Consider the following 17,927-nt stretch of genomic DNA (forward strand, 5'->3'; position numbering starts at 1 on the left):
GTAGGTGAGTGAAGGAAGGAGGAGATCTGGTCAGAAAAGGAAGATAAAAACCGGTGAGAGTGGAAAAGAGTCGGTGAAAAAGTGAGAAGAGGGGGAATAGAGCTACAAAGCTCAACGGAAGGCCATATGCAAAGGGAGGGGAGATGAAGGGGGACATGTAAGAAGAGAAGGCAGAAGGGTAAAGGAGGACAGATTTAGGAGAAAGAAGGAAAGGTGAAACATTTGCTAAAGTTTGTGGATAACTGAAGATAAAGGGGGAGTCAGTAAAGAAACAAGAACGTAAAGGAGTGAATAAAATAAGACAAGGGAAAGGGAGGAAAAGGGTAGCGTGGAAAGAGAATAGACAGTGGTGTACAGGGATGTGGAATTCCTATAGCCCGACGCCCGGGACATATTGTTTGGGGTCAAGGACAACAAGTTTTAATGTGCATTTTGTCCTTGGGACAAGTAGGCCCAACCCCCTGCAGCACAAACCCTTTAGCTGCCAGTTTACAGACCACATTGTGGCTCAGGGAAGGGCATTCTCTACAATTAAGGTAAAGTGTGTTATATGTAATATGTGTGTTAATGCTGTTCAAACTTGTATATATGGTTCATTAACGCAAAGCCTTTATTATTAGGGTGAGCACTAAAAGTAAATGTTTTAAGCTCAGCCTGCACTACCGACAGTGGTTCCAGTATAAAAGTGTACACACACTTTCAAAGTTTAGTAATATCAGGCTCTGTATAATGCACCCAGAATGCTCTCTGATTATATGCAAATACTTGCAGCAGCTGGAAAGCAAGAATGATGATTCTTTGCTTTCAAAATAAAACGTGCACAAAAAAATGCATGTAAGAAAAGAAAACATTTAGCTAAACTACTGTAAGATTTTAGGTACCGTATCTTTGTAGCATTGTTTAGTAACATGTTGATGTTTGTTAGTATTTCCCAAAAATATTCAGAATGGAAAATCAGTGTAACCAGTTTAAATACGAATATAGAAAACAAAAATAAACAAGCATTGGCAAAGCTAGTGGGTCTGAAATTGGTGGTCAGCCTTTTGGTTTTGTGAAGGCGTGACTTGATTAGGCATGTTTTTTGTAAAACCTTAACAGTGTGGGAGCTGCTGGGTCCTCACCATTGTAACAAGCATTGGCAAAAGCAAAACAAAAAAATGTTGGTCTCGGCACACATTGCCAAAGCGGTTCTGGGCACTGAACAAAACTACACTGTGTGCTAATATGCTCCTTCTAAAAGAGCAAAATACTGTCACTTACAGGGACGCCAGCTGATAGACGGAGAGAGACAGAATAAAAAACAAAACAAAAGGTCATGGTTAATGCCAGGCCTAATTAGAGGCCCAGTTATTAAATAAAATCTCAAAAGTGCATCCATAGTATATATGTCCTATTTAGTCTGTGCAAACCTACTAACGTGCATGTTTTAAGGGTTTTCACCAATTCTTCTCTAATCATTTCCCATACTGAGTACGGTTGGAAATTTACTACTGACAGTGGCAGACTTAAAACTTCTTCCAGGGTTGGGGAAAAAAGTATTTGGAGGAAAAGTGAACTTGAAAACATTCAGATTTTCACACGAGCAAATCTACTCCTGCATATTTGCTCATGCTAAAATGTAGATCACAAATATTTTCTGGTAGTACTATTTCTTGTCCTACTTCTGTAAATTCTTGTGAATTCATGGAAACTGTACATATGTACTTAGTTGAATTTAAGACCAGTTGTCTTAAATTCAAGTGAGTAAGTAGATCGGAAAACTAAACATGAATTCATGGAAACTGTACATATGTTCTTAGTACATATGCACAGTTTCCATGAATTCACAAGAATTTACAGAAGTAGGACAAGAAATAGTACTCCCAGAAAATATTTGTGATCTACATTTTAGCATGAGCAAATATGCAGGAGTAGATTTGCTCGTGTGAAAATCTGAATGTTTTCAAGTTCACTTTTCCTCCAAATACTTTTTTCCCAACCCTGGAAGAAGTTTTAAGTCTGCCACTGTCAGTAGTAAATTTCCAACCGTTCTCAGTATGGGAAATGATTAGAGAAGAATTGGTGAAAACCCTTAAAACATGCACGTTAGTAGGTTTGCACAGACTAAAAAGGGCATTCCAACCATGGAACTATTGCTTAGCACTACCTTCAGCCCCAGTATGTAGACTTGCAGAAACATAGCAGCATAAGGGAATTGCTAGTATTCAAACACTACTATGGTATGAACTCTGGCATAATCAGAGAGGCTATATCAGAACTCTTATATAATGAGATTGCTGCGTAATTTATTGCCGCATTACATGGCACAAAGGGGACAAGTGGATTTTGTTAAAAGACAAGTAGATTTATTAAGCAGCCTGCCCCATGGACAAGTAGATGTTTTATTAAATTCCACACCCCTGGGTGTAAGAGCACAGATGATAGAGAGCAGAACTGGGGTAGAGGCTGAGTGGTAGGCAGTGCCACTACGGAAGGGGACCGCATGCATGGTGGAAAGGGAAACACCCTAATTAGAAAACGTCTGGATAATGGATTTTTTAATGTATTTGTTTTAAAGCACATTAAACATCGCTATCAAGCCACCCGGTTCATTTAACATGAAGACACCCAGAAGAACTTTAAGGTCAATTTCACTGTAGGCAGAGTTTGCAAGAGTAATCCACATACACTGGTCTGGCCTGCTCACTGTTAAGTCGGAGGTAGCTCACAATAATTAGCAGGATAGGACTTTGAAAGTACAAACTGCTTACACTGCTCCCAGCATCTCCACTGCTTCTTCATGCGCAGCCACAAAAACTCTGCCACAAAAGCCTTCCCTGCCTGCCTGCCTGAGTAACAATTTCTGCCACAGAGAGGACATAAATGATGAGCACTTAAAATTAACAGTGTGCATTTAAAAGACTTGTGTATGTTTAAACAACAACCATACCCCACTTAGTTATAGGACTGTTTGCAAGTCAGTGCCAGCAACTTGGTGCCCCAGACCCCTCTTTTGCACTGGGCTCTGCGTGAGTAAGAGGGGAGAACTGTCTTGCACTAGTAGGGCTTTGACAAGAAAGGCAAATTATGTGATAAAACTAGGTAATGAAAAGCGGCCAACATTATACTTTGCTGCTGTTTGAGGTACGTAAGTTAACTTTATGCTAACTATTTATTGTACAGTGCACAACTGCACTGGTACGGAGTCTCTGTTGGTTTCTCTGTAGAAGGAATGTATGATGAACTTCTTTAAGATTAAAGGTAGGGTGCTACATGTAGTAATAATAAACCAGTCCCGATTCTGCTCTACACTCGTACGGGTAGACTAACATTAATCGTTTAAGGATATACCAGGTGGAATGTTCAAAGTAGGCCTGGTTTACTAGTCAAATAAATGATCTACTCTTTACATGGAATGTAGGGAAAAGGCAGATGTGCTGGGCTCCTGGAAAGGCTTTATGTTGCAACTGATATGCAAGAAAGGTGACAAAACGGATCCTAAAAATTACAGAGTAATAGCCTTGTTGGACAGAGAAGGGACAGCATACACCATTTCTCTTCTAAATGAGCTAAATGACTAGATCACGGTAACGGACATCTTACCATTCTACCAAACAGGGTTTCGAAAGGGTGGTTCAACGATTGATAACATAGTAGCACTATCTTACCTGGCTCAGCAGGCGAACACCAATAACAATTTGCCACTGTTCGCCTGCTTTGTGGACTACTCTGTGGCGTTTGATGGGTCTCCATAAACAAGCTCTGGGAAAAACTAAAGAACTGGAATATCCCAGATGACCACCTAAAGGATGTCAGCTCACTATATTGCAACTCCTGGGTGAGGATAAAAATGACAGAACACAGTCTCCAAAAGTATGTACACCGGGGCCTGAAATAGGGATGCGTCCTAGCCCCGTCGTTTTTCAACCTTTATACAGCAGATCTAGGTAAGGAGCCGCATGAGATACTCAAAAAATAGGGGCCCACAGATTGCACCTTCTCTAGTACCTAAACAGCCTGGTAATTTTTGCCCATACCAGAGTAGGTCTACAAAGAAGTCTGGATGCCTTCACCGATATAATGAGGCCAACGAGTTAGCAGCCAAGCAAGCAAAACCAAAGTGGTAGCATTTGGCCAACATGCAAGAGAAACCGGGCTCAGATAGAGGATGGGAAATCAGAAGATAGAAGCAGCACCAACTTATAACTATCTAGGGCATGGCTATGTGACACAGGGAAAGCAAACACACACCTGGCCAAGATGAAAGCCAAAACACAAGCAACCACATACGCACTATGTAAATTACAGCAAAAAGTATGTGTCCCATAACGATAGCCATCAGGAGAGCAATTAAATGAAAGCTATTTGCAGTAGCAGGATATGCACAGCAAGCTTTCCCAGGGCAGATGGAACTCGCCCTGCAAAAAGCCCATTGCCAGTGCTACAAATGCATCTTGAAGCTTCCATTTTACACTCGCAATCGCTTGACCAGGCTGGAGTTCGGACTAGTACAACAAAAGTATGAATACCCTTGTAAAATACTATTCCCAGACACTTAAGGGACGTAAAGGTTCCCTAAAAGAAATACTCAAAATAATTTTTGAAGGGGGAGCGGACTAATGGAACATCTACATTTAACTGGCAGTGTCCAAACTGAATTTAGCAATAGACAAGATGTCACTGGAAGAAGTGAGTTCCCGAGGTATTAAAAAAAAAAAAAAAGTCTAAATAAACAAGTATTCCTGCTCTTGAGGGCCGAAGACATAGCCAGACAGAATGAAAAGGAAGACGTACCAGGCCTGACTTCATCCTATGAAACAAACATCAAGCAGCCATGTTCGAAGAGCGCGCTGGAAAGAAATGTTTAAAAGGCATCTAATGGGCCAGGATAGTACAACTTCCTATTAAGGAACTCAACCCAGGATGGAAATGCTTGTAGCAGGTAACCAAATGCAGGCTGTGCAAATATAGAGTATAGTCCCTGTTATACCTTATTTGTTGCTGCCCTGCTTTATTACAACAAAGCGGCCCATCTTTCACTGATAGGAGAATAGGACCTGCGTAGAGTCAATCTCATGGGTTTTTACTTGCACAGTATCCACGGACAAAACTGGAAAATATATAAAATCGGTCTGAAATGAAATAAATAAGACAATGGACCCTGAAAAGCACCAAGATCCAACAAGGAAGCGAATCCCAGAGTATGGAGGTACAGAACACTAAGGATCAACCAAGTGAGAAGTCATCCACTCTGGCTGTTAAAAGGACATGGTTAGCAGCAGAGTGAAGACAAGGGACGGGACATATGATTGAAGCAGCATATATCAGGGAAAGGAAGACTGTCCATTGGTAAGCCAAAGCACATATGCACCCTATGTGCCAGGGTGCAAAGTTAGGGCACACAAACCAGTACTATTAAACTGGCATCAAACAATTTATCGATCTCCAGACATTGCACTTTGCATTTATCACTTTTTCTTCATATTTATAAATGTATTACATTTTATAAATTACACACCTTGCACTACCGCCCTACAGAAACTAAAGTCAGGGGCCAGAGGTATCTCAGATGTTCTTAATTTTGCACAGCCTGTGCCAAATTTTGCACAGAGCAACAAGTCAGCTCGCACAATATTCAAGACTACACTAATATCAACATGTCAGCGATATCTATCGATCTAGGAATGTTATTGTTTTAAAACAGTGTTTTTACTGCAATATCCATGTTATTTATGCGACTCATTTGAGTTTAAGTAATCACATAATAAATATTTTTGATTCACTGATTTTTGATTGATTTTAAGGATATCCAATTGATAATCTGCTATATTACAAAATCTAAAATCTTCAAACAGAACTACAGGTGTATGATTATTTTTAATAACAGTTAGTCAGAAATCTGGGTTAGATCATCTTTATTTCACTTGTACATTCCATTCACTTTGTATTAAGCATTAAAATGTGTATAAAAATCCTAAACTCACTGCATTTCATGCAGAGCCCTACATAAGAGCCCACACTATATACCACTTGTGACGACTTACAAGTAAACAAAAATACAACCCATATTCATATAAACGAGCAACCGTACTAACAAAAATAACTACTTCATTTTCTATATAAAGGCCTTTATCTTGATACTTGTCTTTTTCTTTGATTACAATACTGACAACCTCACTGTTTTACAAAACCTCCGGTAGAAAATATTGTCAAAAAATTGATCTGGATGGTATTTATATCAAGGCTCTACACATAACTAGTTCTGCTTAACTAACGCTAATCACCATCATGTTAGGAAGAGGCGTCCATATTGGGAACAAACATGTCTGGCTGTTTTTAATGATCTTATCACCGATAAGCCTAATATGAAACAGTTATACACTGTAAACCCACCATCCTAGTAAATGTGTACCGGATATCAGTTAAGATACCTCAAACATATCTGTTCTCTTTATGATCTGTTATATGCCCACATACGAGTGATATCCACTGCCTGTTTATTCCAGAGAACCTAGTTCATGCCTCATCTCATGACTGCAGGCACCTCTCTGTAGGTTAGAATTCCCAACACGGAAATTCAGGGGGAGCTGGTGTTGAAGTCTTGGTGTACCTGAGACTTCAGACAGGAGGCAAGCTCAGTTCAAGCCCTTGGAGATCTTCTTCAAGATAACAAAGCAAACAGCAAAGTCCTTTTCTCCTTTCTTTGGCAACACGTAACCACTGCGGGCCAACCCTAGACAGCAAACAGCACAGGGGCAGTAATCCTCCTTCAGCTTCTCCGGTTTCTTCTCCTTGGCAAAGGTTCCTCTTGATTTCCCAGAAGTGATCTAAAGTGTTAGTGCCTGGGTCTCCCTTTTTACACACACAAATCCTTTGTCTCTGAAGTCAGAGAGTGTCTGTACCGAGTCCAAACCAGTTCTGGGTGCATTCTGCCAGGGCACAACGTCTTCCTTTGTCAGTGTGGGCCAGGGTCATCAGACACACCACAGGAGGCGGAGCCAGCATTGTGGGAGGCAGGCACAGCTCTATTCAGGCCCAGGTGCTAATCCTCCCACCACTCCCAAGCAGATAGGTCTATTCAGCGTAGTGCGGACTCAACCTGCCTCCTGGAACCACCCCAGCCCGTCACTCACAAACCAGACATAAAATACATAAACCTAGTAGAGGCATGATGGATGGTTAGACAAGAAAATACCTACTTTCTAAAAGCACAGAATGTAAAAACCACCTTCACTAAAAGATTTATTTTATCATTCTGAGTTCAGGCATACTAAATTAGATTTTCTACCATGTTCCCTGGGTCAGTTAGGATCATAAGATGTTATAATCAAACTGCCTATTCTGGCCTATGGGAACAGGTAGCCTTGCAATAGTGAAAAACAAAATTGGCTGTAATTTACTATCAGGACATGAAACACACATCAGGGCATGTCCTACCTTTTACATACAATGCACCTTGCCCTTGGGCCTACCTTAGGGATGACTAATATGCAAAAAAAAGGGAAGGTTTAGGGACAGGCAAGTGGGTGCACTTGCCAAATCGACATGACAGTACTGGACTGCACACAGGCTCTGCAATAGCAGGCCTGAGACACACTTTACAAGCGGCTTCTGTGGGTGGCACAACCAGTGCTGCAAGCCCACCAGCAGTATTTGATTTACAGGCCCTGGGCACACATGGTGCACTAGATTAGAGTGTGACAAGTAAACCAAATAACATCAGACCTGTTCACACAGTGAATCTCCTCCTCAGATCCCCACCCATCTATTGTGATATCTGTTGGGGCAGCAGTTCAAATTATACCGTCTGTACTTTAGGGATCTGGATCACCATTTTAAAACAAAATTTAAAATGTTACCTGTTGTGTTGATTCCAACTGGTTTCACCCCAGATCACTCCCTCCCCTCCTGTAAAGAAAGTTCTTCAAGTGAGTGAGAAGAGATGAAGAAAGAGAAAAATGTGTGAGAGGGCTGGTGGTGCCTAATGGGAGTAACACCATGGGGGTAAGCAGGAAGGTACTCGCCTGCTACCTCAGGTTTTCATCATCAGCAACCACCAATCCCAAACAGAAATTGTGAGTGTGAAAAAGAAAAAGAAAAGAAAGTGAACACTGGTGCTAGGATGTGAAACACTGCCTTTACATCAGTAGAAGATCCAATGTAACGCACGATCAACCCCACAATGAGGACTACGGGCCTGGACCATAGCTCCGCCTGTCCCGGTTAAAACCAAGCTAGATCACACTGGCTATTGCACTTTTATTCAATGCTGTGTGTCAGCTCCTTTAAAAGCCGACATGTTTCATTGCCCAACGAAAACTCACAGCAATCACGACTGACCGTGGCAGTGAAAGTTATAGCCAGTGAGACAGTGTCTAAGCACATACTCACGTGTGCATGAGGATACAGGTATGCCCGTAAGGGGATTTATCCCAGAACACTAAAATAAATAATTGGTGCAGGATGGAGTGACAGACCCACGCCCTGAAGAAATTGCCGTCCATTGGGCGGTGGCTGTTTAAAACACATATGCCGCGTAACAGATTTTGTTCGTGTTTTTGACCGGGTGGATTATCACATCACCGTTGGCATCGTGTTCAAAACAGAGTACTGAATCTGGAACTTATTGATGATCAAGTGCATTACACGGAACCTGTCTGGAGCCTGAAACTGCCGATTTCAGCAAGATCGCAAACATTGGATACCACGCAGATTATCTTAATCTGAGAAGGACATCTCTAGAAGAAGTGAATTGTCGAGTACTACTTACCGACCTGCTAGAACGTGGAATAGAACTTTCCACGATAGCCCTGATGAAGCCCGCTGGGGAGAAGCGCGTTGGCTGTGCTGATCAAGAATAAAGTAAGATTTTTCTATGAAGACAAGTCTCTTTAACAAGCTGTGTGATTTGTGCTCATACTGCATGCCATTCAATCCGTGCCTCTTTTAGCAATTATATTGTTTAGTCTAAATTTAAGTTCTATGGTAGTGGCCTTACAAAGAAGGACACGAGCTAGACTGTCAGGAAAAAACTTACATTGAGTGATATAAGAGCAAGCGCAGCTGTAATTGTTTTCCCTCACTGCCTTTGCTGTTCTTGATTACACATTAAGACAGCCATAGAGGTACTAAAACAGAGTTGGATACCGGCACATTTATTTAAACATCTCATGGCGCGTCTACAGGTTTACTCCTATGCTCACTCATATGTAGGCAAGTAGTAACAGAATCTAGTCATCCATTTTGACAAATAGTCCTGTAAAAATGGGTCAGGGTTAGTAATGCCGACCCAGTTTGTGCACTCGCACTGTGCTTGGCATAATATAGCTGTTTCACGAGTGTAAAATCCAGGTTTCATTACATATACCTCACCTCTGAGATATACTGTATAAATGCCATAAAGCAGAGTGCGTTGTGCTGAAAACATACAGAGATGTCCTTTTGAGTTGAAAAAGTGTCTCATTAATTTCAAGGCCTCTATGCCAAGTACTACATAGAGTATGAATCTTGTCATCCATCCAGACAAATAGTCCTTTAAACAGGGATCAGGGTTAGTAAGGCAGATCCTGTTAGTTCACTCACTGCCAGCTTCAACTGGCATGCAATAGCTGTTTCTTAACTGTCAAATCCACGTTTCAGTACGCATAACAACTCTGAGATACGCTTGAGGTTTGCCATAAAGGACGGTGCTTCGTGCTTAAAAGTTGTGACCTGTCCTTTTGACTTTTAGAAACTTACTGATTCACTTGTAGACTCCTATGCCAAGCAGTACACAAAGCATGCCATCCATAATGCAACTAAAATACATGTTTCCAAAACAGAGTGTCTTTCTTATGAATAAGTGAAGATGGTATGTGTGCATTGTTAGATCAAGATTGCTACTGCAAAGGGTAGTGTAATCTATAATGTAATTGCAGAGCTGTTTATGTTGGTAGTTATATATTTAAAGTGTGTAATCAGGTAGTATAGAATGAAAAGCTAAATGTACTTCTTGTTTTCAACCATCTCAGGCATCAGTGTCTACTTAACTACAAACATTTACAATGCCATGAAAAAGAAGATAAGAAAGAAACAGAAGCAAACATACTAAATCCTCACAACTGAGAAACAAAAGGGGCAAAATGCAGATAAAGTTGTGAAAGAGAAAGGAGCTACTAGTAAGAGAACAAAGACAATTCTTAAAACAGTTGGTGGAAATTTGGAAGAGCAAAAAAATCAAGTAAATAAAAAACAGTTTGAGATCAACTAAGAAAGGAGAAAAGGTAAATGCTATGAAGAGTAAAAAACAAAATCAAGCACAAACTGCGACAGTTTGACCAGGAGGCGGGCACACTTTATAGAATTTAGAGTTAGAATATTGCATAGTAGAGTAATTCAAAATCTACTAACAAGTATGAAGCATTATAAAAGACGAACAGAAGCAGTCGGGCAAAAGAAAGGTTAAAAGACCTTTGCTCTAAGAAGGAAGCTATTTATTTTGATTATAAATAAAATGACGGCACTCAATAAAATAATGTTGTCTATGAGGAAAAGAAGCCAAAAAGTAATGTTTGCAAAGTTTTCAGCGGTGAATGGACCCATACTTCTTTTACTGAAGCGTTCTTTAATGAAGAAAGTTACGTGGAAGAGAATATATTAGTGCATGCGGTTAACCAATCTGGACGATGTTATGAGATGAAAGACTGTTCTCCTATTCCAAAAGAGGTCATTTTGTTAACTAATGTATGCTTACAGTCCGCCTGTTAATTATCATTCCTCGGTTTCATTATTAAAATCATTTGCTTGCTTCCTATTTATCAGTGCATGTGGGCTTCACTTCCTGTCCTTGGTGTGTCCCTTCGCTGGAGCATGCACCCATTACTTGAGTTCTCCACTGTTCAGGAGCTACTCTTCTTTTTGTTTAAGCAGTTTGTGAGAGTGCCTGTGCTTTTCTGCTGTCTCCCTCATGTATCTCTCGGCCGCGCATTTTGCCCTAATGCTTCCTCACACTCTTCTCAACCTATCCAACACATCATTGGTTGCCGCTTCCTTTGAGTGCAGCTTAAGGGTCTTGATATTTCTCTACATATACGGCCAGTCAATACTTTTCACTTCTAACTCTTGAGCTCATTAGCTGGCCTGGCTAAAGCAGAGGTCTAGCAGTGGACAGACTGCCTGATTCTGATGCTTGTCAAAATATCCAATATAACATTACCTTCCGGTGCACATAATGTATCTTCCTACATTCTTGCATCCCCAAATAGCATGTTACCCCAAAATAAGATACTCTATTTCCCTAAAATCTGGCATCAAATGTGAGCTTCCCTCCCATCCTCTGCTTGCCTCTTCTACCCGAGCAAAACCTACTCTTACATGCATGCTCACCTTCATCTCTACCAGTGGGGTAAACACAGGACCCCACATCCCCCGAAGTGCGGGGGGTAAGCTCCAGGGGGCCCCCTCAAAGAAAACTGGCTGGAGAGCTTCCGATTTAGTTCAGAGGGGGCCTCTCCACATACCTTGCAGGGGGGCCCCCTCAAGTTTCGTTACGCCAATGATCTCTACTATTGTATTTAAGTAAACAGCCCACAACTCATTTACAGGATCACAACCTTTACTTCTTAAAGTCTTACCCCTGCGACCTAACAATACCTAATTTCCTCTTGCTCATCTATTAATCCAGCCAAATATGTGTATGTGTCACATATCACCCACCCAACTAATAATCAACCACAAGAAACTAGAGTGAATGCATGGAACAGTTTGATTGGGAACACAAGACTAATCCCAGTAGTCAACAATAACCAAGAATACTGGAATAACCATTAACCTTGGGTTCTGGAACAGTGTGCTACCCTACGTAAAGCGTTTCAATGCCTCGCCAGGGGTAGAAAGCACTATAAAAATGCAGTTAGAATTACAATTTAAAGTACCAATTTCCAACGAGCTGTGACAGTTCACATGTATGAAAGAAATACTATGCTCGGGGAAGACTGATCTAAAGCAGGATCAGACAATTGATTACTACGGAAGCCACATTTGGTTTCTCTTGAGTTATGTTTAACAAATTGGAAAAGTATAGTTTTTCTATAGTGTAAAACAAACAAACTGTGGATAAAGCGGTCTTCAATTGCTTCAATCCTCTGGTACCTTCAGTAGTATGAGGGCACAGGAAATCCGTAATTATAGATTTTGATAGGCCAAGATATTCACAGACACTAGACATATTATGATTCTCAGTCTGGTAGCCTTGTTATGATTTTGACAATCTAGGACATGTCGTGACTGTGGCAGCTGTTACTTGAGGAACATGCTGAGATTCTGACACTAGGGAACACGCTATGGAGTTTGAGACTGGCAAATGAAAAATTCTTTTGAAATTAAAACTGGGGCATAACTATGAGAGATGCGCAAAGTGTCTGAAGCTAATGGATAAAGATTCTGAATAAAAAGTGGCATGCCTTGGTTCAGAAACGGGTGTATATTATAATTTTGAAACTGGAAGGAATGTCATGATCCTAAAACTGTTGCTCAGAACACGGTTACAAAATTGTTGGACATACATTGATTATAATTGTTGACATTTTAAGAGTCCTAAATTGGCAGACAAGCCTGAGTCTGAAAATGGTGGATATTCTAGGTGTCTGTAATAGCAGTAATTGTGGAGCTTCTTGTCTATCAACGAGAGCTTTAACTTTTCAGCAATTTTGCATTGAACAAGATTGCCATGCCCACTTCCCGTGAGGTCACTTCTTCTGGCACATTCTAAAAGCTAGTGCATGTCATTTTTAAACTCCTCGGATTATGCCGAATTCACAAAAAAATATATTTGTCATCTGCCTGATATAGTACTCAGGATCGGATTGCGTGCGATTGAACACGTGATGTGTATCCTACACACATGGTGCCTCAAATCGTTGCAATGCTCAAATAAACTATTGCTGTGATGTTGCTCAAAGTCACGAAGGTAACTTTCAGCCAGTCTTGGAAGTTTCAGACAACATAATTAAGTGTCCAGAGTCTTAACCTTTTCTTTGCATTGAATAGTTAAGAGCCATTACTGCTGTGTGCAAAAAAAAAAAAAACGGCTGAGAGGACTCCTCATTTATTTATTTATTTATTTGCGGGTTTATAAGCGCTTGAATAAACTCCCGAAGGAGTATCTCCGCGCTCCAGAGACGACAGTAGCAAAACCAAAGGGCAGTAATCCTGAACAAAGAACCATATATGACTAAATCATGGCCTAGCTAATTTAGGCCTGAAACATAAAAGTTTTCAATTTTTTCCTAAAGGCAAAGTGGTCCGAGCACTGCCTGAGCTGGAGAGGAAGTTTATTCCACAATGTTGGACCCACCACTGACAGTGCTTTACCACCCTGTCTGGCCCTTCTAATCATGGGCACCCTCAGAAGCAGCTGATTACTTGACCTAGGGTCAATAGATGGCGTACTCTAGGGCCATGCATCAAAAGCAAAAATGCAAAGCTCTTAAAAAAAGAACAAATAATGTGCATATGCGGGCATTGTGCTTAGAATGTCGGTGGGCCGAGTGATGCCCTCGTGCAATAAAAAAAACAAGCTTTGACTAGGGTGACAGTGCAGAATCAGACGACCAGGCGTGTAGCCAGGCTACATAATGACAAGCATAGTGAGGATGTTCGCGTTTGGTAACTCCACCAGCCCGTAATAATACCTATGCGGAGAATGCGCTAAGTAGTGTTATGAGCGAATTAATGTATGCTTAAACTGGTTAAAGGAGCATTTGAGCCTTGAACACCGGTCAGTGACAGCGAGGACAACTGTGATAACAAGGAGGGCAGACTCCTCCCTGTGACCCTGAACAGCCTGACAGTACAGTGTGTAGCGAGTGATGCGCACTGAGATACATAGAATAACCCTTTGGCTGAGCAACACCGAATGTGACAAACAAGAAAATAAGATGCGCAATGATGTCCGAGATGACCATTTCCCCAGCAGTGACGAGCCGCAGTAGGGTATTGTGCTCTGCATGGACCATGGCCACTGATGGGTTCTCTCACCCTCCCCAAGAGTATGGAGCCGGGAAAAGGAGCCGCACGAACGCACCCCTTGCTGCTACCGCTGTGACCATTACAACATAACGTCCTCGCTGATATCAGACTCTACCCATCGCAGGAGTCACGCCTCACCTTCCAGCGCCTCCATGGCTCCAGTCGTCCGAGCCTCCCTCCTCCCGCTGCTGTGGTAACTGAAAGTCTCAGCCTGCTGTCAGGAGGCTCCGCCCCCAGCGTCCACTGTCGTCTATGCCCATTGGCCGTGTAGCACGTTCAAAGAAGGAACGCGTGCGCGTACTTCGTGCATTTACACAGGGAACGAGCCGGAGCTGCCAAGGATCTTAAAGCAACAGCGCGGGAGCGCGCGCAGGAGAGGCAAGCACTGGAACGTGCAGGGTTCGGGCCCAAGGCATTACAAAGCAGGTCGTTGTTTCGGTATTTCCAAGAGTACGCCCAGTTATGACTGTAGTTGCTTATATCCAGCGCTCCTGGCATTGCATTACTGCATGTTCCATCACATCCTGTGCCTAGCTTCACACCCTCATATTAATTAATCACCAAATAACGTACTGCTCAACATTAAGTAACTCAAAAGAGGTAAGCTGTATAATGTTTCAAGACCAGTGATTAACATAATGAAGACACTACTAAACGTTATATCAAATGAACTTTGGCTTCATAATGACACCACTAGAAGTTGCATTAAAAGCTTTGGCACTCATAGCGCACCTTCCTCTCAAACGTACTTGTGCAGTGATGTCAGTAAGTAACTGCAGCTGCGTGCAATGCTTGAATTCAAGCCCGTTCTTGACAGACCACCCAGGCTATTGCTGAATAGATGTGCAAATTTTGTGGTACAAATATGGGAATTTTGCAGCATGATTTCGGCACTTTATTTTACTTGAAATCATTCCTTTTCAGCCTTAAATAAATAGAAACTGTTTTAGAAGTATTTCACATTGAGTCTGAGAGTGTGTGTTTGCTATCATTTCCTTTGTGGTAGCATTCTGGATCATAGGTTGCTAATCATCTTTATTTTCTATGGCATTGTGCTGACTTGGGGCTAGTGGTTCCAAGCTCTAGAGCCATCTGCTGTAGGACACCACGTTTTGAAATGTAAGCAGCTTGGTTGAGGAAAATCGTAATTGCTCTGTGAAACCGTCTTTGACAAAGTGAGTAGGTTTGGCTCTTGTATGAATCATACATGAAGATGTACATAACACACCGATGCAAAAGAACAGATGGATAATAACACATGCACAGAGGCCAAAACTCCGCACAGCTAACATAAAAGCATGCAGCCAATCAGATGGCACCTTTTTTTGCTGGCTGCCAGAGACCTTTTTCTGCTGACAAAAAGATCAATATTGGGGTCATCGCGCTGTTTAGCTGATTTCTCGAAATGTCATTACCATGAATATTGAAAGACGCACAATGAGATCTATTGAGGTCTGCCAGTGGGTGCATATACACAGGGCCACTGGAATTATGCGATTGTGCGGCCATAGAAATATTCGCCTAGTGATGGATTTGTCACATAATTTTTCATCTGCCATGTAATCTGCAGATTATTTAAAAAAAAATCGTTTCTAGCTCATCCAGTTCAAAAGTGACTAAAAATGAATCTGCATGTGTTGCCGCGCCGAAGAAGGCCCTTTGCTAAGCTAGACTGGTCTCCTAGCCCGAGTCAGGACCAGCATGGGACAGGCCGCCAATATGGCGGTCGCCCTAGCCCCGACACCCCAAGCATAAGGGAAGGGGGACGTGTCACTCTGACGCGGATCCTCTCGTGTCCGGCAGCCAATGGGCGCCGGTCCCGAACCATGAACCGGAAGCGCTTCAGCGCTTCCGGTTCAGAAACTTTCCGGCAGTCACCCCAGGTTTGCGGCACCCCTTAAAAGGGGAGCCCGCAAGGGAGGCAGCCTCTTGGTTTCGCGGCTGCCTCCACCTCGTCACCAACGCGCGGGCCGGCTGGACCCCCACCCGTCCCTATAATCTTTTGTTTTCTTTTTTCAGGTCTCGAGGTCTCGTCGTCGGGTCTGCTGGTACGGAGCTCGCAGAAGGTCGACGGAGGAGCTGCGCGGTCAAGTCAACTACGTTTGTCCCCCTTTTTCTTTTCACCAGGTGCGGAGCGGCATCGGGGGAACTGCCTTCCGTCGGTGGAGCTGCCTTTTGTTTCGGAGCGTCGCGGGAGCTTTCTTTTCTCTCGTGCAGGTTGCAGAGCGCGGATGCGGGCGAAATACCGATAGCAAGGGACAGAACCGAGCATACGGAGGTGGGGTCCCAGGTACCCGGTGAGTCAGTTTCGGCGAGGGGAGGAACGGGAGGCACGGCGCGGCGCCCATTAGTGCAGTGGAGGGGAATTAGCTCAGACGGTAGAGCACCCGTTTAGCGTGTGAGAGATAGCGGGATCGATTCTCCAACTTGGTGCCTTTTTTCCAGTGCGGGGGTCGCAATCGGTGCATTGCACTGTCCTCGTTAACGCTACTGCTTGAAAAGTAAGCAGATTTGAAACAAATGATAAATTGTGAATAGTCCAGTATACAAAAGGGGAACCGGGTGCAGTAGTCTGGTGCCATAGGACTCGGTCTAGCCACAAGCCGGGACACACGGTTACTCGTGGAGGGGCCACAGTGGGGGGGGAAAGCCACGCTATTACGCATGCGTATTAATCCCTGTTGTGGTACTACTCGGATAGAAAGGTCGTGCTTGGGAGCGTTAGCAGGCACAGCGCTGCGAGACCCGCACATTTGCTTTTTCTTCACAGCTCCAGTTCGATCCTCACGTGTGACATTACTCATCTTTCTGGTTTGCAGTCGGTTGGCGAGCATTGGAGTAAGGTGAGGCGGCACCAGCTAGCCAGCAGTACATCGCTTCTGGGGGCCATAGAAGGCTTGAGCGGGCGGCTCGCCTGAGCTTACTGGGTTAGCCAGTAGGTCTTGGCTCTGGTTGCGTGACTGCACAGGTTGGCTGGAGGGCCGCTGCAACACACGGTAAGAGGGGACACTGTCTCCTGTGGAAACTGTCACGTGGTTCAGGTACCTGTGGTCGGTACACGTAGGTAGGGCGCAGTATGGCCCTAAGGCGCGGCGGGCTGAGAAGCGATCCCACACGGAGATCATGCTGGAGGTGTGTTGCCGCGCCGAAGAAGGCCCTTTGCTAAGCTAGACTGGTCTCCTTTCTGTTGCTTATTGCTATATTTGTATTTTAAGCTGGTACTAATGATGTGCAAACAATGCCCACCAAGTGTTACCAAGTTAAACAAGCATTAAAAATGCAATAGGTCGGGGGCGTGGCTTGGATGGCAGCGCAGGCGGTTGCCTAAGTTCGCGAGCTCCGTGACCCCGGGCAAAAAACCAGCGAAAAGAACGGCGAAACGGATCGAACCCCCGCACAAAGCGGCAGGAGATGTGTAGGAACACACTGCGCAACACAGGAGCGGCAAGTGCATCTGGGAACATCGCGCCCGAAGCAGAAACAGCCTGAATCCTCCAAGGCAGGGGATACGAAGGATGCTGCCCAAGATGGCGGAGTCGTAAAACCCGGTAACATCGCTACAGCGGAAGCAACAGCAATACCAAGCTCGAGTCAAGACAGCTCTGGGACGCAAGGTGTGGCGCCCCGTAGAAGAACAACTGAGGTCTGACCGAGACGGAAAAGAAAAAGAATAAAGACGGAGATGCAAGGAAACAGACAACAAGGGCGGCCATCTTGGGTGTCCACACAACAACAGTGGGCTACGGGGAGGTAGCACAGGAAGCGCGGCTAGACCAAAGAAACCTCCACATCCACATCCACAAGTGGGCAGCTACACAAAACGCAAGAAACTGAGGTGGGGTAGCGGAGATGCGGAGAAGAGGCGCCAGAGCGATACACCTACCCTAGACGCGCACCAGCCAAGCGGAGGTAGCCAACAAGGCCAGGCGCCGCTCAAGGGA

General features: G+C 43.5%; 1 protein-coding gene across 2 annotated transcripts in view; it reads right to left on the reverse strand.

Annotated features, from left to right (window-relative positions):
* The window catches only part of ZC2HC1A (zinc finger C2HC-type containing 1A), a 353,235-nt gene extending 338,963 nt beyond the window's left edge, over window positions 1-14,272 (reverse strand). The window contains exon 1 of one of the 2 annotated variants that reach the window (XM_078687119.1): window positions 14,125-14,272. In XM_078687119.1, the coding sequence (XP_078543245.1) occupies window positions 14,125-14,140 (16 nt within the window). In that variant the 5' untranslated portion in view covers window positions 14,141-14,272. The remainder of the gene's footprint in view (window positions 1-14,124) is intronic. The other variant, XM_078687120.1, reaches the window with a different exon arrangement.
* Between the last annotated feature and the right edge of the window lie 3,655 nt (window positions 14,273-17,927).

Source organism: Lissotriton helveticus, chromosome 4_1 (assembly GCF_964261635.1).
Source record: "Lissotriton helveticus chromosome 4_1, aLisHel1.1, whole genome shotgun sequence".
Taxonomy (NCBI): domain Eukaryota; kingdom Metazoa; phylum Chordata; class Amphibia; order Caudata; family Salamandridae; genus Lissotriton; species Lissotriton helveticus.